This window comes from Enhydra lutris, unplaced genomic scaffold, assembly GCF_002288905.1.
Source record: "Enhydra lutris kenyoni isolate GAN:26980312 unplaced genomic scaffold, ASM228890v2 scaffoldscaffold23, whole genome shotgun sequence".
Taxonomy (NCBI): Eukaryota; Metazoa; Chordata; class Mammalia; order Carnivora; family Mustelidae; genus Enhydra; species Enhydra lutris.
The window spans coordinates 13536226-13559001 of NW_019154107.1; the positions used below are offsets into that span (position 1 = coordinate 13536226).

Consider the following 22776-nt stretch of genomic DNA (forward strand, 5'->3'; position numbering starts at 1 on the left):
GCATTTGTTAGAATGCCATCCCTGGAATTCTGCAGCCTAGAATGTTCTTCCCCCAGAAATCCACATGGCTCACACTCTGACCACATTCAAGGCTTCACCTAAATTCTACCTTTTCAGCAAAAGTGTCTTTATTAGCTTCACCCTCGTACTCCATACCCACACTCCTTACACTCTTCCCTGCTTTCTTTTCCATTGCAGTTATCAATTCAGAACATGTGAACATGTAGAGCACCTGGGTGGCTTGGTCAATTAAGTGTCTGCCTTCATCTCAAGTCATGATCCCGGAGTCCCAGGATGGAGCCTCTAGTTGGGCACCCTACTCAGCAGGGAGTCTGCTTCTTCCCTCTCCCTCTGCCCTGCCCCCTCCTCTTCCCCCTGCTTGTGTTCTTTCTCTCACTCTCTCTCTCCAATAAGTAAATAAAATCTTAAAAAAATAACATGCGAACACACTGTATCTATTTTCTTTATTGTCTATCCCCACAGAAACATTAGCTCCATGAGAATACAGATTCTTGTTTATTTTTCTGCTACTATATTTCTAAGTTAGTGTGCAAACCCAGAACTCAAAAAAGAGGTGTAGATTTAGAGTAAGGATGTGAGAGTTTTCGATGTATAGTTGGTAATTGAAATCATGCAAGTGGATGAGATTATCCAAGAGATTAAAATATGTAAAAAAAAACAAATCTCCATTAGTTGCAACATTGAGAAGCTACCTGGAGAAGGTTAAGCCAGCCAAGAAGCTGCAAAAGAGTAGTCAGGGAGATAAGTGGAAACACAGAGTGAGGCTATGTATGCAAAAGGAAGAAAGAAATGTTTCAAACCAGGAGTGGCCAAGGACATTAAATGCTACTTGGAGTTTAAACAAGATGAAGATTGAAACAGTATTTTAACATAGAGGTCATTTCTGGCCTTACGGCATTTTCAGTAGTCTGATGGAAGGATTCAGCGAGGCTGCTATGAGGGATGAACTAGACTCAGGAATGAAGAGGACTCTTTCTAGAATGGTGGTTGTAGATGAGAGGAGAGAGATTTGCTAGTACTGGGAGGAGAATGTGTGGTTGAGGTAGAATAGTTCAAGGATGGGGAAAACATGATCATGTATAAATGTGGCAGATGAAATCATATGAGCCAGTTTAAAGATACTTTATATTATTAGGGAAAACTTTTTGGATGTTCCAGTATAGAAGGACATGACTGACTAAGGTAAAATGATGGAAAAATATCAGGTCCTCAACTAGTGGCCACATTTATTATGAGTTAGTAATACATTACAGCAGGCAGCATGATATCATCATATAAAAGTTAGAAAAGGGTACGGAGACCTTGTGATCTGAGTTATGAGTAGACCAGTCATTATGGGACAGGGTCCAATCATGAAGCCTACAACAGAAAAACGACATGGAAACATACTTGGGAGGAGTAGAAGAGGGGCCATAGAGATGTTTAAACATTTGAGAAACAGTTTTTTTGTTGATAGGCTATGGGTACTCACCTGATTTATGTGAAAAAAGCAAAGTGTGAGGGAGATTAAGTAACAGACTTTGAAGAATGTCTAATAAAGTGAGCAGAAGTGTTTTCTTCTACTCAAAGAAATGATTTAGACAGTAACTGGAACTTGGGTTAAGCAGTTGAAAGACTCTCTTGAGTGTAACAGCAGTGGTGGAACTCCATCTACTCTTGATTTTTTAAGAAGAGAGTAGGCAGTTAACCTTAAGATTGTTTCTAAGAAGGAGAGAGCTTTTCCGGAAGATAATGGAAAAGAATGAATGACCTCTCAAAGACCTTTCAGATCACGATCTTAGAATCTAAAATTTAAGTGCAAACTGCTGTAATTTCCTTTGGGAATCTTCTTTCTTTGAGGATAAAATTATATTCAATTTTAAATTGATTCAGAAAAATTTTAGAAATACGTGGAGAAGTCTTTCCTTTGTGGGCTGTGGGATGTCTATTCTCATGACTATGTTTAAAAAATTATAATTTCCACTTGATAATAGCCTGAGAAGAAATTCAACAATACCATGTATTCTGTAGTGATTTCCAAAGGTCCTTTTCTAGACGGAATTAAATAATATAAGAAGACTAAGGTAATTTTACTGAAATGAACACTCTATTTCTGTTAAAATGCAGAATATATGTATAAATGAAAAATCTCTTATGAGCAGAATACTTTATTTAACTATTGATGTTATTCTCCTCCAACACACACACACACACACACACACACACACACACACACACACACACGCACACAGTGAAACTTCCAGGAATGCTTCCAACAAGCATTACAAGTGATGGATTAGAACTTCTCTTCCTTTGCCAGTTCAAACCTCAAAGCTTGGCTCCAACCAGAGATGGTAACCAAGCAATAAAACTGCCAAAGGTTAAGAGACCAGAAGAAAGGGAACTTCATCATCACAAAATGGATAATTAACATCTAAATACTCTAGCTTTTACACTCTATCGCCATCTTGCATATTAAAAGCACTGTTGTATCCACCCTGTTAACCAGGGAACTTTGTCAAAGAACCTGGCCTGGGACCAGGGACTCCCACTTGCTTGCATTAGAAGGACTTTCTTCAGATCAGTGTAAGCAATACTAGGGCCTCCCCAGCAGAGTTTCCTGCTGTCACCTCCCCTTATACAGTGTGACACATCTCAGTGTATTTCGAGTACCCTTGTTCACCCTCATCTCACTGATGCAAACAAATATGATTTAATTGATTAATTAATTAATTTACTGCTGCCAAGAGTTGGAGGGCCTCTGTAATTGCTCAGAGTTTTAAACTATCTTGAGGAGGGTCTAAAATAAATTTCTTTTACCATTACCATAATTGATTAGGTACAAAATCTTACTCTTAGTATATTAGACTTGAGAAAGTTTTTAAGATTTAGAGGTTTTAATTATAAAGCTGACGACTGTATATATGTACCTAGGTGTTTTCAGTAAAGTGATCATCAGTTCATGAGGCAGAGAAAGCCTTGGATCCACTGGAACTGATGTGGCCTAAAGGTACAGTGCAAGCAGAGTCAACAGTGGGGAAACAGAGGAGCCAGGAAAGGATATGGGTGGCCCTCTTCCTTGTGTGTTTTTTGCTTGTTTTAAGTAAACTCTACCGGGGGGGGGGGGGCTGAATACTTGACCCTGAGATCAAGAGTCCCATGCTCTACAGACTAAGTCAGCAAGGAGCCACCTCCTCCTTGTGTTTTGGAGAATGATGGGAACTCAGGGGAATAAGAAGGTGAGACCTGACAGCTTCCTTCCTTAGACATGATCATTGCAGATAAATAAAGGGCATTTTCATAATAAACTATTTTATCACAATTTAAATTAAATAAATGGTATGCTGAGATTACATTTAGGCTCCAATTAACCTCATGCTTTTATCGAACTGCCTAGATATTTAAAGTATTACTGAAGTAGCTTTGGAATGCTTTAATTCAACTCTAGAGAGGCAAGTGAAGTTCAAATAGTAAGTGTATAAATAACCTTCTACGTGAGTATTTGATATTTAAACATAGCCTTTAAAAATTTGAATGAAGATAAATGAATCACTGCTTGAGATATGGTGTTCTGATTAATAGCATCAACTTGAAATCACAGAGACCTAACTCTGAATACCCACTCCGACGCTTACTAGCTTTATAGCTTTGGACAAATTATTTAATCTTTCTCACCCTTGATTTTCTCATCTGCAAAATGGAAATCACAACACAATTCATTCAAAAGGTAGAACAATGGCACGAATTCTAAGACCTGTTGTGTTAATTTAGTTTCCCCTGGAGTAGGGATTTGAGTACAAGTAGTTTCACTGGTATAAGATACCAGAAAGCTGTGTTGGAAGAGTAAAGTAATGAAGAAGAATGGGAAGAAAGTTTACACAAGGCAAGCTAATGAACAGGTTATCACTGTGGGCAATGGTGGCTCAACCCACTGGAGACCTGTGGTTTGGAACATGCTCTGGAGTGGTCCTACCCAAGAAGTGAAGATGAGATATTTATCCATCCCTTCCTGTAAATGAGTGGTTGAATGCTATTCCAGGGATGTCTTCTCCCCAGCACTTCTAACCTGCTTTGCAAGTGGGTGAGCTTCTCCTGTGGAACGGAGCGCCTGGGCAGAGTCACAGGTACTTGAAATTAGAAGCCTTGGGGTTTATAGGAAGGACTAGTGCTGAGGGGATTAGAGCAAGCAACGTGCCTCCACTGGGTTTCTGGAAATAAAGTGTTAATGGACTACACTCATGTCTGTTTATTTATGTATTGTCTACGGTATAGCTGCTTTGAATATACAATGACAAAGTTGATTACATGACTCCCAAAGCTGAAAATATTTACTCTCTGGCTCTTTACAAAAAGTTGGTAGCACAAGTGAGATTAGAATTTAGGCTTCTTGACCTCTAATGCAGCACTTTTGTGATTACACTTGAGACTTGCTCTCTCCAAAATTAATTACAGGAAGGGAGGGTTTTAACAGTGTTTAATCAACTAGAAACCTCTATTAACGGGCATTTCTATGTGTCTATATATACAATGGTCATTCATTTCACAGTTATTATCCTGGGACACTTGAAGAACTCCAATATCCTGACTTGGAGTCTTCACATTAGTCTTCACATTCTATATGCAATTTATTTCAAAACTGCTAAATTGGGTATTGTGGAATGCGAACATTCTCAGCCCCAGCAGCTTGCAGATAAGAAAGGATTCTCATTGACATTTACAACCAGATTTGCTGGCTCTTTGCCTCCATCTGCCATGCAGTCCTTCAGTCCCATACGAAGTCCTATCTACCTAAATGTTCCCTAGAGTCTCTCAGGGAGCTCTGTATAAGCATGGCTATTCTCCTCCTTGATGTCTGAGCTGCTTGGCTAGGCCAATACTGCCTGGGCTTAGTGCTCTGTCCATCTTCTTAAACTTTCAAGCTACAGAGTTTTGGGGGGTAGGGAGAGAAGTGGTGGTTCTGAAATAACATGGAGTTCCCTCTGGCATCCTCAGTGCTGGATCTCAGTCAAATGCCATTCCACACCACATACAGGCGCACAGATGAACTGTCACCACTCAGGCCCATGTTTGTAGTTCTGAAAGCACAGTCCCAGAACCAGTAGCAGTAACACCACCTTGGGACTTTTGAGAGATGCAAGCTCTCAGTCCTCACCCCAGATCTCCTGACTCAGTAACACTGGGATCGAAACCTAACAATGTGTGCTGTAATGAGAAATGGGTGGTTTTCATGAAGGTAAAGCTCAAGAACCATTGGTATAGGGCTATGAATACGATACAGACCAATGCAATTATCTTGGCTTTCCCCCTTTTCCCCAATGTAATCTGAGTGAAAAGAGGACCCCAATAATGTCTCCCATCCATGTACACAGCCCCTTTGCAATGACATTGCAGCTCTTCTTTCAAGAGATGGTGTATCTCTCCACTCCCCGAGTCTGGCCTGGCTTTACAACTTGCTCTGCCAATAGAATGAAGCAGAAGTGATGTATGAATTCCAGAGTCTAGGTATCAAGAAATCTTGGTGCTCCCACTGTTACCCTTTTAATACTGTCCTGAGGATGCCATATAATGAAAGCCCAGTCCAGTCTACTGGAGGAGGAGAGGCCTCGTGAAGAACCAAGGTTCTCCAGCGAACAGCTGGCTAGCAGATAATTTTAAAAAAGATTTTACTGGGCGCCTGGGTGGCTCAGTGGGTTAAGCCGCTGCCTTCGGCTCAGGTCATGATCTCAGGGTCGTGGGATCGAGTCCCACATCGGGCTCTCTGCTCAGCGGGGAGCCTGCTTCCCTCTCTCTCTCTCTGCCTGCCTCTTTCCACTGTGATCTCTCTCCGTCAAAAAAATAAAAAAAATCTTAAAAAAAAAAAAAAAGATTTTACTTATTATTTAAGAGAGAGAGAGAGACATTGAGAGAGAGAGAGAGCACAAGTGGGGGAAGGGACAGAAGGAAAGGGAGAAGTAGGCTCCCTACTGAGCAGGGAGCCCAACATGCAGCTCAATCCCAGGACCTTGGGACTGTGACTTGAGCCGAAGACAGATGCTTAACCGACTGAGCACCCCCAGGTGCCCCTGGCTATCAGATAATTGAGTGAGTCCATTTCCAACCATCTAGCTCCTGTTGAGGGGCTAGAGAACTGCAGGCACATGACCGACCCCCTAGCAAGACCTTCAGTATCACCATCCGGTTCATCACAACCCAAACTGGAGGCCCACAGAATCATGAGCAGGTAAATACCTCTTGTATTAGGCCATTACATTTGTGGTGTTTTTTTTTCCAGCATGCCTATTTATCTTATAAATTGAAACAATTTATATGGCTCAGGCAGGACCACCTTATCGTATTATATAATTTAAGTAGGCAGCCATTATAGGAGCTTACTTTATTATTTTTCAAAAAGCCCTCAGAGCCTCAGTTTCCACACATAAAAATATCCAGTCAGATGAAAATTTCAATGACTATTCCAGATTCAGAGTTCTATAGTTCTAAGAAATTCAAACAGAATAAATTGATTTTTTCTACTCCTTAAGTAGAAAAATCACAGCAACGTATCTCACTTCTTTTCCTCATATATCCAAGATTGAGTTAAATAACATTAACTACTGGCTAGCTGCTTCCATATCTAGAATTTCCATTAGCTTCTTGGACAGAGAGATAGTGCAAGGCACAGCAAAAACAAAACAAAACAAAACAAAACAAAATAAAACATAGGCTTTGGAGCCTGACACACTTGGATTGGAATCCTGGCTCTGTTTCTTCCCAGCTGTGTGATCTTAATCTAGCTATTTTCCTCTCCAAGCTTTGGGATACTCACCTTATAAAAACTGTGCATTTATGTATTTTGCAATTATTTTGAGGATGAAGGCATATATGGAAAAGTGATATTGTATTGCTTTTTGCATTGTAGGAGTGCACTGGAGAAAACTTGCTATGATGAGTTCTAAAAGTATATTGTATTACAACATAGTCCATGAGAAAATAATCATATATACGAAGCAGTCTACAAATTAGATTCTCCTTTTCTATATTGTATTTATTCCTGATTAACTTTCTGGAAATCAGGAACATAAATAATATAAATAATTCTTAATTCCGATGTTTAAACCACCACACTAAAGAAAGAATGCTCTATTTGAATAAAAGCAGCTCTGGATCTACCAGCCTCCTTACTGATGCTTTGCATTCAACTGTGCATTTCACATTTTTGCTTTATGCCCAGCTTTGTGTCAGTTTGCTACAGGGGAAGAAAAGCCCCTGCTTTTGAGAAAATTTCTCTGTCCCTCAGTTCTTCTCCAGCTCTGATCCCAACCACACCAGCTCCCCCTGTGGCTTGGAGCTTGAGGGCATTCCCAGACTCTGCCTACTGGCGGCAGTGTGGAGGGAGTAGGGGGAGGTGGGGCTGTTAGGTGGGGGAGAAGGAAGTAGGGCAGGAATGGAGAAAGGTGCTGCTAACCACTGCTTCAGCCATATGTCCCCTCGCCTCTGCTCTGGTATCACTGATCTTTTTTGATATTCTCCCATCTTGCTCCACTTCAAGGCCTTTGCTTGGGTTGTTCTCTCTGTGCCTACTAGAATAGTTTCCTCCAGATAAATGCATGGCTCACCTCCTCACTTTCATCAGCTTTCTGATGTCCGCAAATATTCTTAGTAGTGAAGCTTTCCTGACCAAACTATGATCATGTCTTCATCTGCATTCCCTTTCTCTCCTACCCTGGTCTTCTGTTCTCCTTAACTGCATTTCTCAAACTTCAGTGTGCACACTGAATCACCTGGGAAGCCTATTAAAATGCAGATTCTGATTCACTGGGTCTGGGGTAGGGCCTGAGATTCTGCATTTCTAGCAAGTGCCCATCTGATGTCAATCTATAGACTACACTCTGGAATACCTGACAGTGTTGAGATAGTATCTATATTCGTCTTTGTTAGCTCATTATTTTTCTCTCCCAGAGTACATGTTTCATGAACAGAGAGACTACATTATTTGATTTATTTTCAGCACCTAGTATGATGCCCAATACATAAAAAATACTCAATAAATCCTTATCAAGTGAATAAATTACCTATGTTGGAAATTCAAACTGGAATTTGGAATGTACTTTCCATTACAAACATTACTGTTACATTTAGTTACTTTACAGATTTAATAGATTTTGGTGCCCTCACTTTACAAGCTTCCTACCATGTGAAAAGTGGTTTAAGTAGGAGCAGAAACATTCAGAGTTCAACAAAACTATAAACAAATCATTGGAGCTCAACCTTTTTAAAGAGTTACAGAGTGAGGCTGAACATAACAGAGAAAGCTAGAGAACAAATGCCAATAAATGATTATATAGGAACAAGCTATGCATATGTACTGAGGGAATCAAAAATTATAGGTCATAAAAAGAAATAAGCCTGATATAATTACTTGAATATAAACCTTGACATAGCAATTTTAGTGTCCCAGATTGACAAAACAAAACAAAAGCAAAACAAGAATGCTTACACATCTTTTTCAAGTTTCCAATATCATGAAATGGAACTCTGATGAGTGCTCAGAAACTCGAGGGGGCACATGAGACACACTGTCCCTAGATTCTATGACCTCTTTTAACCCAAATTCTATATATGCCTTCTATTGAACTATCAGTGCACTCCCATGGTTATGATACTGCCAGTGTGCTTTATTTCTACTTGATACAAAATAAAAATCAACTTTGCCTGAAGAACAAGTCACCATGCTTTAATACTTAAATCATTTGATCTTTGAAAAACAGATAAGGCAAAAAAACAAACAACGACCCCCTGTATTCTGTAATTCTGTAATTAGTTCTGTCTAATTACAGAATTGGCACAGCCAAGTTTTCTGGCTTCTTTCCCCTGAGACCCAAAGCCAGCATTAACACTGCCACAGGATTTTATGCATACCTTCCATTAACAAATGAATAAAAAGTGAAGAAAAATAAACTGAAAATATCAAGAAAAACAAAAGTCAAAGCTAGGGCTAAATGAAGAAACATTCCAACCCAATTCTGCTTGTGGTAGTTATGGTGTAGTTTTCTTTTTCCAGAACCAAACATGAAAGAGCTCTTAAAGTTGTTCTCCAAAGGGGAGGGGGGGATTTGTGTACCAGGAGGACCATGTGCATTCCTATGGTTTCAGCAATTTGTATCCGCCTATTGGAAGAATACCGTCCAAATGATGGAGCATTCATTGAGACAGACACTGAGACAGAATCCACACATATCTAGCATTAGTTGGTACTCAGGTACCTTACCCTGATCCCCTCTTCAGGAACAACACCCATCCTTGCTGCTGGGAGTATTGGTTGTTGCTGGTATTCCTTATTAGGGATTACCTTTGGCCCCAGAGAAACTCTTTCAAGGTCTCCCTTTCACCCCACTAGGTGGCCCTAAAATGGGCAAAGACTGGCTGGTGGAAGAATACAAAGGCTATCCCTCTTCTTGCCCTTCCAGAGAGCCTTTGGAACCAGCCCAGATCTCAGGCTCCCATGGAAGTGGCTGAGACCACTATTACAATCAAATGACCCTTCAGCCTCTTCCACTGTCCACTCCCTTGTACCTTTCTTTGTCATAAATGTAGCTCCAAAGAACAGATCCCAATATACTTTTGTCATCCTGCATTCTGAATCAGTGGCCATTTCCAAGGAACATAACTGTAAGGCATTTTGCACAGTAAATAACACTAAAGCTTATTCCTATTTTTATAATTTCAGATTTTCCCTTATGTCCAGAGATCACCTCACTGTCATGTTTTTGAACAAATGGCTGCAGCCAGAGAGCACATGATTCAGTATACTTACGGGCTCCAACAGTGGTCAGTCCAGGAGCCAGGCCAGGCTGCTTTGCTCTCAGCTCTTGAAGTAAGTGGGTTACCGCCTTCCAATCAGAGCTCAGATCTTCCAACTTTCTCTTTAATAGAAAAGCATACATGTTATTTATTTGATTAACATCTTAAAGATAACTTAATTCATGTTGTTATTAATTCATTTTGTGGATACATTATTGTATTTCTATTGTACTTTTCTTCTAAATTAATTGTTCTAGGTAGAGTTCCTTTCAAAGATGTTACAATTATTTTAAGCCAACCCACCCTACAAACATTTATTGATTGTGTGCTGCATTCAGACTCTTGCTCCAGGCACAATTTCATTTAAAGGAAGTAGAGTGCAAACCTTAATGAATGGAAAACAAACAGAAACAAAAAACATTGTCATCTCAGCAATTGTCTTCACCCTTTTGAAGAGTATCTAGTGTGACTGCATACAAGAATTATCCAGAGAACATCAGAAAATACTGTAATGCCCCGAATCACCCCAGGTCAATTATATTAGAACCTCTTAAAGGGAGAGGCTGGGGTACACATGGGGATATGACACTCAGAGTTCACTTCAAGGAAGGACGATTGTCCTAAATGGTGGAAAAGATGGCAGTGGTCCTTCAGGGACTCTCTCAGCTGCAGAGAGCTGCCTTGTGCGAGAGCGTGCTCTCTCCAGGGAGCCCTCATTCTGTGACCAGTTAAGGTGAGGGTATAAAGGCTCGGTCCATTTTGCTCAGAGCAGGACATTTCTGAAGTGTCATTTCAGCTGCAGGGCTCCCCAAAAAGTCATCAAGCCTATATATGACCAGCAGCATGCTGGTATGTGTTTAACAACTGACTTTCTGGACAAAATAAATAAATAAATAAATAAATAAATAAATAAATAAATAAATAAATAAAGCCTTCGGCTCAGGTCATGATCTCAGGGTCGTGGGATCGAGTCCCACATCGGGCTCTCTGCTCAGCGGGGAGCCTGCTTCCCTCTCTCTCTCTCTGCCTGCCTCTGTCCACTGTGATCTCTCTCTGTCAAATAAATAAATAAAATCTTAAAAAAAAAAAAAAAGATTTTACTTATTATTTAAGAGAGAGAGAGAGACATTGAGAGAGAGAGAGAGCACAAGTGGGGGAAGGGACAGAAGGAAAGGGAGAAGTAGGCTCCCTACTGAGCAGGGAGCCCAACATGCAGCTCAATCCCAGGACCTTGGGACTGTGACTTGAGCCGAAGACAGATGCTTAACCGACTGAGCACCCCCAGGTGCCCCTGGCTATCAGATAATTGAGTGAGTCCATTTCCAACCATCTAGCTCCTGTTGAGGGGCTAGAGAACTGCAGGCACATGACCGACCCCCTAGCAAGACCTTCAGTATCACCATCCGGTTCATCACAACCCAAACTGGAGGCCCACAGAATCATGAGCAGGTAAATACCTCTTGTATTAGGCCATTACATTTGTGGTGTTTTTTTTTCCAGCATGCCTATTTATCTTATAAATTGAAACAATTTATATGGCTCAGGCAGGACCACCTTATCGTATTATATAATTTAAGTAGGCAGCCATTATAGGAGCTTACTTTATTATTTTTCAAAAAGCCCTCAGAGCCTCAGTTTCCACACATAAAAATATCCAGTCAGATGAAAATTTCAATGACTATTCCAGATTCAGAGTTCTATAGTTCTAAGAAATTCAAACAGAATAAATTGATTTTTTCTACTCCTTAAGTAGAAAAATCACAGCAACGTATCTCACTTCTTTTCCTCATATATCCAAGATTGAGTTAAATAACATTAACTACTGGCTAGCTGCTTCCATATCTAGAATTTCCATTAGCTTCTTGGACAGAGAGATAGTGCAAGGCACAGCAAAAACAAAACAAAACAAAACAAAACAAAATAAAACATAGGCTTTGGAGCCTGACACACTTGGATTGGAATCCTGGCTCTGTTTCTTCCCAGCTGTGTGATCTTAATCTAGCTATTTTCCTCTCCAAGCTTTGGGATACTCACCTTATAAAAACTGTGCATTTATGTATTTTGCAATTATTTTGAGGATGAAGGCATATATGGAAAAGTGATATTGTATTGCTTTTTGCATTGTAGGAGTGCACTGGAGAAAACTTGCTATGATGAGTTCTAAAAGTATATTGTATTACAACATAGTCCATGAGAAAATAATCATATATACGAAGCAGTCTACAAATTAGATTCTCCTTTTCTATATTGTATTTATTCCTGATTAACTTTCTGGAAATCAGGAACATAAATAATATAAATAATTCTTAATTCCGATGTTTAAACCACCACACTAAAGAAAGAATGCTCTATTTGAATAAAAGCAGCTCTGGATCTACCAGCCTCCTTACTGATGCTTTGCATTCAACTGTGCATTTCACATTTTTGCTTTATGCCCAGCTTTGTGTCAGTTTGCTACAGGGGAAGAAAAGCCCCTGCTTTTGAGAAAATTTCTCTGTCCCTCAGTTCTTCTCCAGCTCTGATCCCAACCACACCAGCTCCCCCTGTGGCTTGGAGCTTGAGGGCATTCCCAGACTCTGCCTACTGGCGGCAGTGTGGAGGGAGTAGGGGGAGGTGGGGCTGTTAGGTGGGGGAGAAGGAAGTAGGGCAGGAATGGAGAAAGGTGCTGCTAACCACTGCTTCAGCCATATGTCCCCTCGCCTCTGCTCTGGTATCACTGATCTTTTTTGATATTCTCCCATCTTGCTCCACTTCAAGGCCTTTGCTTGGGTTGTTCTCTCTGTGCCTACTAGAATAGTTTCCTCCAGATAAATGCATGGCTCACCTCCTCACTTTCATCAGCTTTCTGATGTCCGCAAATATTCTTAGTAGTGAAGCTTTCCTGACCAAACTATGATCATGTCTTCATCTGCATTCCCTTTCTCTCCTACCCTGGTCTTCTGTTCTCCTTAACTGCATTTCTCAAACTTCAGTGTGCACACTGAATCACCTGGGAAGCCTATTAAAATGCAGATTCTGATTCACTGGGTCTGGGGTAGGGCCTGAGATTCTGCATTTCTAGCAAGTGCCCATCTGATGTCAATCTATAGACTACACTCTGGAATACCTGACAGTGTTGAGATAGTATCTATATTCGTCTTTGTTAGCTCATTATTTTTCTCTCCCAGAGTACATGTTTCATGAACAGAGAGACTACATTATTTGATTTATTTTCAGCACCTAGTATGATGCCCAATACATAAAAAATACTCAATAAATCCTTATCAAGTGAATAAATTACCTATGTTGGAAATTCAAACTGGAATTTGGAATGTACTTTCCATTACAAACATTACTGTTACATTTAGTTACTTTACAGATTTAATAGATTTTGGTGCCCTCACTTTACAAGCTTCCTACCATGTGAAAAGTGGTTTAAGTAGGAGCAGAAACATTCAGAGTTCAACAAAACTATAAACAAATCATTGGAGCTCAACCTTTTTAAAGAGTTACAGAGTGAGGCTGAACATAACAGAGAAAGCTAGAGAACAAATGCCAATAAATGATTATATAGGAACAAGCTATGCATATGTACTGAGGGAATCAAAAATTATAGGTCATAAAAAGAAATAAGCCTGATATAATTACTTGAATATAAACCTTGACATAGCAATTTTAGTGTCCCAGATTGACAAAACAAAACAAAAGCAAAACAAGAATGCTTACACATCTTTTTCAAGTTTCCAATATCATGAAATGGAACTCTGATGAGTGCTCAGAAACTCGAGGGGGCACATGAGACACACTGTCCCTAGATTCTATGACCTCTTTTAACCCAAATTCTATATATGCCTTCTATTGAACTATCAGTGCACTCCCATGGTTATGATACTGCCAGTGTGCTTTATTTCTACTTGATACAAAATAAAAATCAACTTTGCCTGAAGAACAAGTCACCATGCTTTAATACTTAAATCATTTGATCTTTGAAAAACAGATAAGGCAAAAAAACAAACAACGACCCCCTGTATTCTGTAATTCTGTAATTAGTTCTGTCTAATTACAGAATTGGCACAGCCAAGTTTTCTGGCTTCTTTCCCCTGAGACCCAAAGCCAGCATTAACACTGCCACAGGATTTTATGCATACCTTCCATTAACAAATGAATAAAAAGTGAAGAAAAATAAACTGAAAATATCAAGAAAAACAAAAGTCAAAGCTAGGGCTAAATGAAGAAACATTCCAACCCAATTCTGCTTGTGGTAGTTATGGTGTAGTTTTCTTTTTCCAGAACCAAACATGAAAGAGCTCTTAAAGTTGTTCTCCAAAGGGGAGGGGGGGATTTGTGTACCAGGAGGACCATGTGCATTCCTATGGTTTCAGCAATTTGTATCCGCCTATTGGAAGAATACCGTCCAAATGATGGAGCATTCATTGAGACAGACACTGAGACAGAATCCACACATATCTAGCATTAGTTGGTACTCAGGTACCTTACCCTGATCCCCTCTTCAGGAACAACACCCATCCTTGCTGCTGGGAGTATTGGTTGTTGCTGGTATTCCTTATTAGGGATTACCTTTGGCCCCAGAGAAACTCTTTCAAGGTCTCCCTTTCACCCCACTAGGTGGCCCTAAAATGGGCAAAGACTGGCTGGTGGAAGAATACAAAGGCTATCCCTCTTCTTGCCCTTCCAGAGAGCCTTTGGAACCAGCCCAGATCTCAGGCTCCCATGGAAGTGGCTGAGACCACTATTACAATCAAATGACCCTTCAGCCTCTTCCACTGTCCACTCCCTTGTACCTTTCTTTGTCATAAATGTAGCTCCAAAGAACAGATCCCAATATACTTTTGTCATCCTGCATTCTGAATCAGTGGCCATTTCCAAGGAACATAACTGTAAGGCATTTTGCACAGTAAATAACACTAAAGCTTATTCCTATTTTTATAATTTCAGATTTTCCCTTATGTCCAGAGATCACCTCACTGTCATGTTTTTGAACAAATGGCTGCAGCCAGAGAGCACATGATTCAGTATACTTACGGGCTCCAACAGTGGTCAGTCCAGGAGCCAGGCCAGGCTGCTTTGCTCTCAGCTCTTGAAGTAAGTGGGTTACCGCCTTCCAATCAGAGCTCAGATCTTCCAACTTTCTCTTTAATAGAAAAGCATACATGTTATTTATTTGATTAACATCTTAAAGATAACTTAATTCATGTTGTTATTAATTCATTTTGTGGATACATTATTGTATTTCTATTGTACTTTTCTTCTAAATTAATTGTTCTAGGTAGAGTTCCTTTCAAAGATGTTACAATTATTTTAAGCCAACCCACCCTACAAACATTTATTGATTGTGTGCTGCATTCAGACTCTTGCTCCAGGCACAATTTCATTTAAAGGAAGTAGAGTGCAAACCTTAATGAATGGAAAACAAACAGAAACAAAAAACATTGTCATCTCAGCAATTGTCTTCACCCTTTTGAAGAGTATCTAGTGTGACTGCATACAAGAATTATCCAGAGAACATCAGAAAATACTGTAATGCCCCGAATCACCCCAGGTCAATTATATTAGAACCTCTTAAAGGGAGAGGCTGGGGTACACATGGGGATATGACACTCAGAGTTCACTTCAAGGAAGGACGATTGTCCTAAATGGTGGAAAAGATGGCAGTGGTCCTTCAGGGACTCTCTCAGCTGCAGAGAGCTGCCTTGTGCGAGAGCGTGCTCTCTCCAGGGAGCCCTCATTCTGTGACCAGTTAAGGTGAGGGTATAAAGGCTCGGTCCATTTTGCTCAGAGCAGGACATTTCTGAAGTGTCATTTCAGCTGCAGGGCTCCCCAAAAAGTCATCAAGCCTATATATGACCAGCAGCATGCTGGTATGTGTTTAACAACTGACTTTCTGGACAAAATAAATAAATAAATAAATAAATAAATAAATAAATAAATAAATAAATAAAAAAGTAAAATAACAAAATAAAAAAATCCTAATTTTCATGTTTGCCGATTTCTGTGGTGTCAATGCTCCCACCATAGCCAGTTTTACTTTACCAAGATGTCAAATGGCTCACAAACTGCCTGAAAATTTGACAGAAGACCCTCAGGAGCAGATATGAGGTGCCTCTAGTACACCAGTGGTTTAGCCATATGGTTACTTATCGCCTGTAGAATGTGAACAGAAGTAATATACATGGGGTCTAGGATCAGGCTTTTAAAGAATGTGTGAGGCTTCTCTACCTTTTCTGCTGGCTGGAAGCAAAGGATTCTAAGGTCCTAGGGAAAACCTTTTCAATGGATTAGGAGGAGAGAATTAATCCTAATGCCCTGGAGCAGCAGATCTCATACTTTGGGATCAACAGAGTCACCTGAAGGCCATGTGAAACCACTGAGAACTAGGTCTGAGCCCCAGATTTCTAGATTCAGTAGATCTTGGGTGGGAACAAAGAGCTTGCACTTCCAACAATTTTCTAGTTGAGGCTGATTGTCCAGAACAAAAGCCTAAGGTGATCAATATACCTAATGAGTTATCTAAGCATCAACAATGGACTAGATATGCACCATCCTTAAAAGAAATAAGAAAATAGGCCTTTCAGTCATTTTCTGTAGCATAATTCTCTTAAGAAATCCTAATTAAGAAAAGCTGCCAAGGAATAAGTCCTAAAACAAATACTAAAAATTTATCACTTCCTAATTTATATCATCTATGCTCCTGAGGTTCCTTATGTCTATTGGGTCTGACATGACAACAAACCAGGGCTTTTAATTTTTTTTAGTCCACAGTGCATGTTGTGAAACATTTATTATCACATCAGTAAATATAACTCTTTATTACTGAAACATAAGCCTTGACTCCAAAAGGAAACAAACAACACCTCTGATCAATGAAGAACACTACCACTGAAAGTCATGTCATGTGGAAGGTATTTTTCCATTCTGACCTCAGAGCTAAACGCTGAGAATTAAATATTATAAAAAGCTAATGAATTAATACAGATTTTGTCTCCTGATTCCCTTGCAAAGTTGCAGTGACTTCACAAGGACAGAATATTAAGAATAACCATGCTGATATCAAAAAGTAGCAACAGATAACAGGGAGGAGATAATAAACCTAAAAGCAGATATTGAAAAAATGTAGAGGTCTTGGTCATTTGTGGAAGGGTAACAGGGCAACATATGGTGAGGTCTCATCATACATCATTTGAATTATAGGAAGTCACCTACATGTGCTGGGAGAAAGAGATTGAGAGATTAAAGATTGATTTCAATACTGCTGGGATCTGCCTACTCTTTTACTCAATGAGCATATGGCTCGAGGGGCGAAGGAGAGATGGGAGCTTTCTGTTCCTACAGTTGCCTTAGGTTCAACTTTCTTCTCACAGTGTAAACATCTCACTGCATTGGGTTTGCTTCTAATATTTAAAGATATGTATTTATCTTACAATCTGGCTTCTAAAAGCAAAATCAACTACTTCATCTGGCTCTCAACTGAATAAACAGTGATCTGTATTAAACTTCATATTCCATGTGTATCAATGTATAATAAAACAGAACGGTAAATGATATTTATAACGACGCCCCTAAAAATAAAGAAAAGCTTCAATTCCATTGTGTTTTAGAATTAGAAGTCCCAGTTTTCGGTCTTAACTCATTGCTACGACTTATATCATCAGTGGCAAATCAGACAGGTCAATCAGATTTATCATCCTTGAAACGTGGATATAACACCACCACCTAACTCATAGCTTTGTTGGAGAAACTAAATGAGATATTTTATGAGAAAAGAACTGTGTGAACTGCAAAGTACTATAAAATCGTTGGTTAGTTATTATGCACTACTTAATGAACCAAAGCACAAGATGGTCAATAAAAATTTTCATTAAAATATTAAAATAAAAATATTTCAATGCATGAAGGACAAGGTTTTGGTTATCCTAAAAACAACATGTTTATATATTCAGTTCCCTTTTATTAATATATACATTTGGAATAGCCCATTCATTTATTCGAATGTTATCTTGCCCACTGTTCTTTTCAGATGGGTAAATGTGCTACTATAATTTCAAATGCAGAAATTTAGAAAAATGAAGGAGTGCCCTGATGTACCACAAACATCTGAGGACACTGTTCAGTGTCAAAAATGCAGTAAGCTCACAATTGTATATTCCCCCAACTTTCATAATGATTAGCAATGGATTTTGATTCAGCTGGTAACAAAAACATTCTCACAACTTCTTCAAGTTTCACACATACTTCAAAGTTGAACTCAATGATGTATATATTATGGAAGTTTTATTTGTTGGTCTGGTTTGGTTTGGCTTTTTGGAACTCTGGCAAGTGCCCAAATTTTCTACACTGCTGTCTTTGCTATTAGGCCATCAACTCCTTTTAGGTAGGAAAACATGTTTGGCTGCAGCAACTCACATAATGAACTTGAAGCAGGGCTCAATAAAAATCTATAGAAGGTAGTGATTTCTTCATCATGTTAACACCGTTTAACCGGATATAAGGGAATGAAATACATGCCTAAAGTTCAACATTTTTAAATATGAAATGAGTGGGATAATAATGATCAAGTCCTATTCTTGGATTAGATTTCCAGAATTTGAAAATTTTGAATATGCTAAGTAAATTGTAGACCCCAGGCTTTCCCCACAAGAGTCCCTCAAAAATCGACAATCGCAGGGGATTCTTATTTTACCCAGAGGGAGAAATTTGGAGAGCATTTTTAAAAAAATGGTAAACTGAGTTTCATTAGAGGGGAGCTTTGGAGCTGAGCATTATGTTCCATGGTATATAAGCTGCTTGGATATAATCATTAAATGTTAAGACAATTATCTCAAACAGTGTGAAATTTATTCTTCACCAAGAGCAGAAATTAATCATAAGAAAAATGATTTCTGAGTATAGCTTTCATTTTTTGATTTAAAATGGAATACAGTGAGTTTGGGCTTTTAAAATCTTACATGTTTCTCCTATGTCAATATCTGGCAAGAAATTAACATCGGCTATAAATAACTGAATCCACCCACAGCTCTATGTACACAGACATGCATGTGAATGTTCTAACTGAGACATCTATGTCTCTATGTCTGTCTTTATAAATGCAATTAACACAACTGAGGGCCAGGAGTGAAATTCAAATCTCTAAATGATCCTTGCCCAGTTCCAGCAGGAGCTACTAAGTAAGCCTTAATTGAGACTTTCCTTCCAAGTATTTCCTCAGAAAAGAGTCCACTCATATTTTTAGAGCCCCCCTGATGTCTTTTCTGTCTCATTTGTTATTATTGTGAACAAAAGAAGCTGCACAGTAGCTTGCAGTAACCTCAAGAGATGGAAATCTGTGATGCTTATAGAAGTCACCTAACAGAATTGGTTAATAATAATTTTTTAAAAGGTGAAGGAAGTTGGTAAACCATTAGCAATTATTCCTGGGGTATAACCTCACACTTACCAGTGGTGAAGACCATTGTAAACAAATCTTTTAAAGACAGTTTAAGAAAGCAAAATAAGGACTCTGATGGGGTGATAAAAAAAAAAATACATGTCTAAGAAAAATGAAAAGATTCTCTCTCCTAATATCTTTTGAATGCACAGTGAGCATGGGGATAAAAATTCCAGCGATAACACTAAGGAAGTAAAAAATGGCCGTTTTGGTAAATGGCAGTTAGCTAGGCGTGATGGCCCTGATTGAACATAAAGAACAGTCACAGAAAATAAACTACACACAGACGACGCCACCCCAGGGCCATGTTTCATCAGTGCAGAGATGAGGCCACTCTGCCACCACAAGAAGGACTAATATAAAGCACTGATACTTCTTCAACAGTGACAGGTCTGCCCTGCTTCAATTCCCTCACCTTCTAGAAATTATATAAATAGAAATTATTATTAAAGGTACCCAATCACCACATTGACTCTGTTGACAGCATCTAATCCAAATGGCTTCCATTTCCCTAATCCTTCTTTAGAATCCTCTAGCCAACTAAATCCCAGAAGCAGCTCTTTCTAACCCCCTCTTACTGAGATGTCCTGGAGTCTCCCTGGAGAGATTTCTCCCTTGCTGTGTTAAGCTAAAAATCCTAACTATTTGACTATAGGTATGTTCATAGTACTCTTTGGATGGACAGCTTTAATGGCATCATACAGGGATTCAAACAGTGCCATCCATTTCGTAGATAACTAGAAGGAAGATGGTGAGCTCTAGAATTCTGGAATATACATATGAAGAGTGTGAGTGAAACTGTTTTATAAAATATGATACAGTGAAAGCAGTATTTCTAATAAGTGAGTTATTCTGTAAAATGAGATTTAAAATATGGGAATGCTGCTCAATTAAGAAATTAAATAAATTCGACATTTGCAATCTCATCCTCCTTTTTAAGTGTTCATAAGTTGCTCAAAAATCTATTATAAATCTTGTTTTCCCTAGGGGAAAGTGGGGCTCTCCTTATTTTCAAGCATATATAATTATTATTTATTCAGCCTCTCACAGTCAAAGACTTTTCCTCAGTTGTAAACCTAACTTACATGTTTAAAAAATGAAATTCTGCTACTCTTCTATCAATAAATTATGCAATATTTCTAATATTGTTACTTTCTCTTGGTAATTTTTCTCCTAACTCTTTCTATAAGCACTGACATGGAAATTGTGTTCACCAAATGCATGAGTCAAAATGGCTCTATTCATTTTGGGGGGATCAACATATGACTGTTATCTCCCTATTGATTTTTGATGTTATAAAAAAATTACACCAGATAAACTAGATCATGTGCCTGACAGAACATGTATAAAAGCCAAATATTATTGTAAGTATAATATTTCATTAGGTAAGATTTTTGACCAATAAGATACCACTCAACCTGCTATACCATCTAAAAATCTTCAGATTTTTCTACTAATTGTGTTGTGAGTAATGTATAAAAAATTATCAGGCAAACAAATAAACCCTAAGGAAGTTCTTGGAGATGTTTGATGTTGATATTAGCAGTAGAACAAACTTGTTGGGGAAAAAACAAGCTTAATCTAGTTAATTAACAACAAAACAGCTGGGAAAATGAAACATCCCTGGTTGTGATTGACTTTAATTGAAAATGACTAATGACGCTGTCATTCTGCAGCTACTATTTGAGGAGATGATGCCTGGAAGATTATAATTGCCCTCTTGACCATTTGTCTACAGCAATTATTTTGTGTTAAAGGTTGGGGTGGAACACTTTGACCAAATCCAGAAGGCCCCGAACACCTTGTTTTTTGTTACATTTTAAAAGAATTCAAGAACGTTAGTAACATATATCATTAGATTCTTGGTAGCCAGATTTTGTTTTTATTATCTAAAATGGTAGCAAAGCAAACCAGCTGGTTTCATCTCATCACTTCAGCAAGTCACCAAGACATTTTAAAATTCTTTAGTGTTCTCACTTCTGATACGCAGAAGGTGATATAAGTATTCTAAAATACATACACACATTGAAAACATTGTAATAGAAAGAGTAATGTCAAAAGTTGAGTTAAGGAATAAGTATCAATAGAAGAAAATGTCTTCTAACTGCTTTAGTTCAAAAGAGAGTTAAAAAAAGAAACCTTAAGAACCAAATAACAACTGCTTTTTTTTTTTTTTTTGGTGGTTGTCAATATTGTTGTTACTGATGGCTGATGTTACTGCTGCTTTTATTTTTTTATTTTTTTTTAAAGATTTTATTTATTTATTTGACAGAGAGAGATCACAAGTAGACGGAGAGGCAGGCAGAGAGAGAGAGAGAGAGGGAAGCAGGCTCCCTGCTGAGCAGAGAGCCCGATGCGGGACTTGATCCCAGGACCCTGAGATCATGACCTGAGCCGAAGGCAGCGGCTTAACCCACTGAGCCACCCAGGCGCCCCAACTGATGTTATCGCTGCTTTTAAACTGCAAAATTACTCTGTAGAAAGTGGAATGTATTAGAAAAGATTCCATCAGCAGCATTATCATAAAATATTATTACCAAAGGGATAACTTAAGCAAAATTGTTAACAATTTATCTAATTTATCTAACCCATCTTTAATTTCTAAAGATGAAGGAACCTTATACAAATCAAATGAAATAAAAATGCATGTGTATATGTATGTGTGTGCATGTGTAGTGGGGAGAGAGAAAAAGGAGATAGAAAGCAAAATAAGAATGCGTATTTCTCAGCCACATTATTCTAAAAAAAGTCCAGTAATTTTGCATCAGAGATCGAGTGCTACATTTGTGTCATTAGTAGAATTGTCTCTAACAATATATTTGAGCTTTAATGGGAAATTCTCAAAGAAAATAAGGAAGAAGTGGGTTAGTCAGGGATGACAAAAAAGGAAACTAAAAATTTACTATCTGTGAACATTAAAGAAATCCAAGAGAAGTTGATGAAGCTAAGGAAAAGGGGGAAAAAAACTCAAAAGGGATGAGGCCAGGTCTCAAAGAGAACTCAGCCTGGGAGGGGAGCATAGGAGCTGGACAGACAGGCTGTCTGAGGCAACATGTAGACACGCCAACTGTCAGTTTCCTAAGAAACAGACTCACGCTCTGCTACATCCTCAATTAGAATGTCTGTAAGTACAGGACATATGAATTATCCATTTAAACACTAGATCTTGGGGCACCTGGTGGCTCAGTGGGTCAAGCCTCTGCCTTCAGCTCAGGTCGTGATCTCAGGGTTCCGGGATCGAGCCCCGCATTGGGCCCTCTGCTCAACGGGGAGCCTGCTTCCCCCTGTCTCTCTCTGCCTGACTCTCTGCCTACTTGTGATCTCTGTCAAATAAATAAATAAAATCTTTAAAGAAATAAATAAACACTAGATCTTATTTGTGCGTGTGTGTGTGGGTGTATGTGCATATATATATATATATATATATATATATATATATATATATATCATGAACAGTTTTCATTTTCTTTAAGAATATCACTTTCTTCTTCATAACTTATCATTTCCAAACTTTTTTCCTGAAAATATGCTGCAGGCTACTCAGACCCTCCTTTCCCATCTATGAAGGGGTGAGA

The 22776-nt window shown here is 38.8% G+C and overlaps 1 protein-coding gene across 1 annotated transcript in view; it reads right to left on the reverse strand.

Annotated features, from left to right (window-relative positions):
• The window catches only part of LOC111150534 (dystrophin), a 2087545-nt gene that overhangs the window by 667860 nt on the left and 1396909 nt on the right, over positions 1–22776 (reverse strand). The window contains exon 50 of the mRNA XM_022508030.1: positions 14803–14911. Within this exon, the coding sequence (XP_022363738.1) occupies positions 14803–14911 (109 nt within the window). The remainder of the gene's footprint in view (positions 1–14802; positions 14912–22776) is intronic.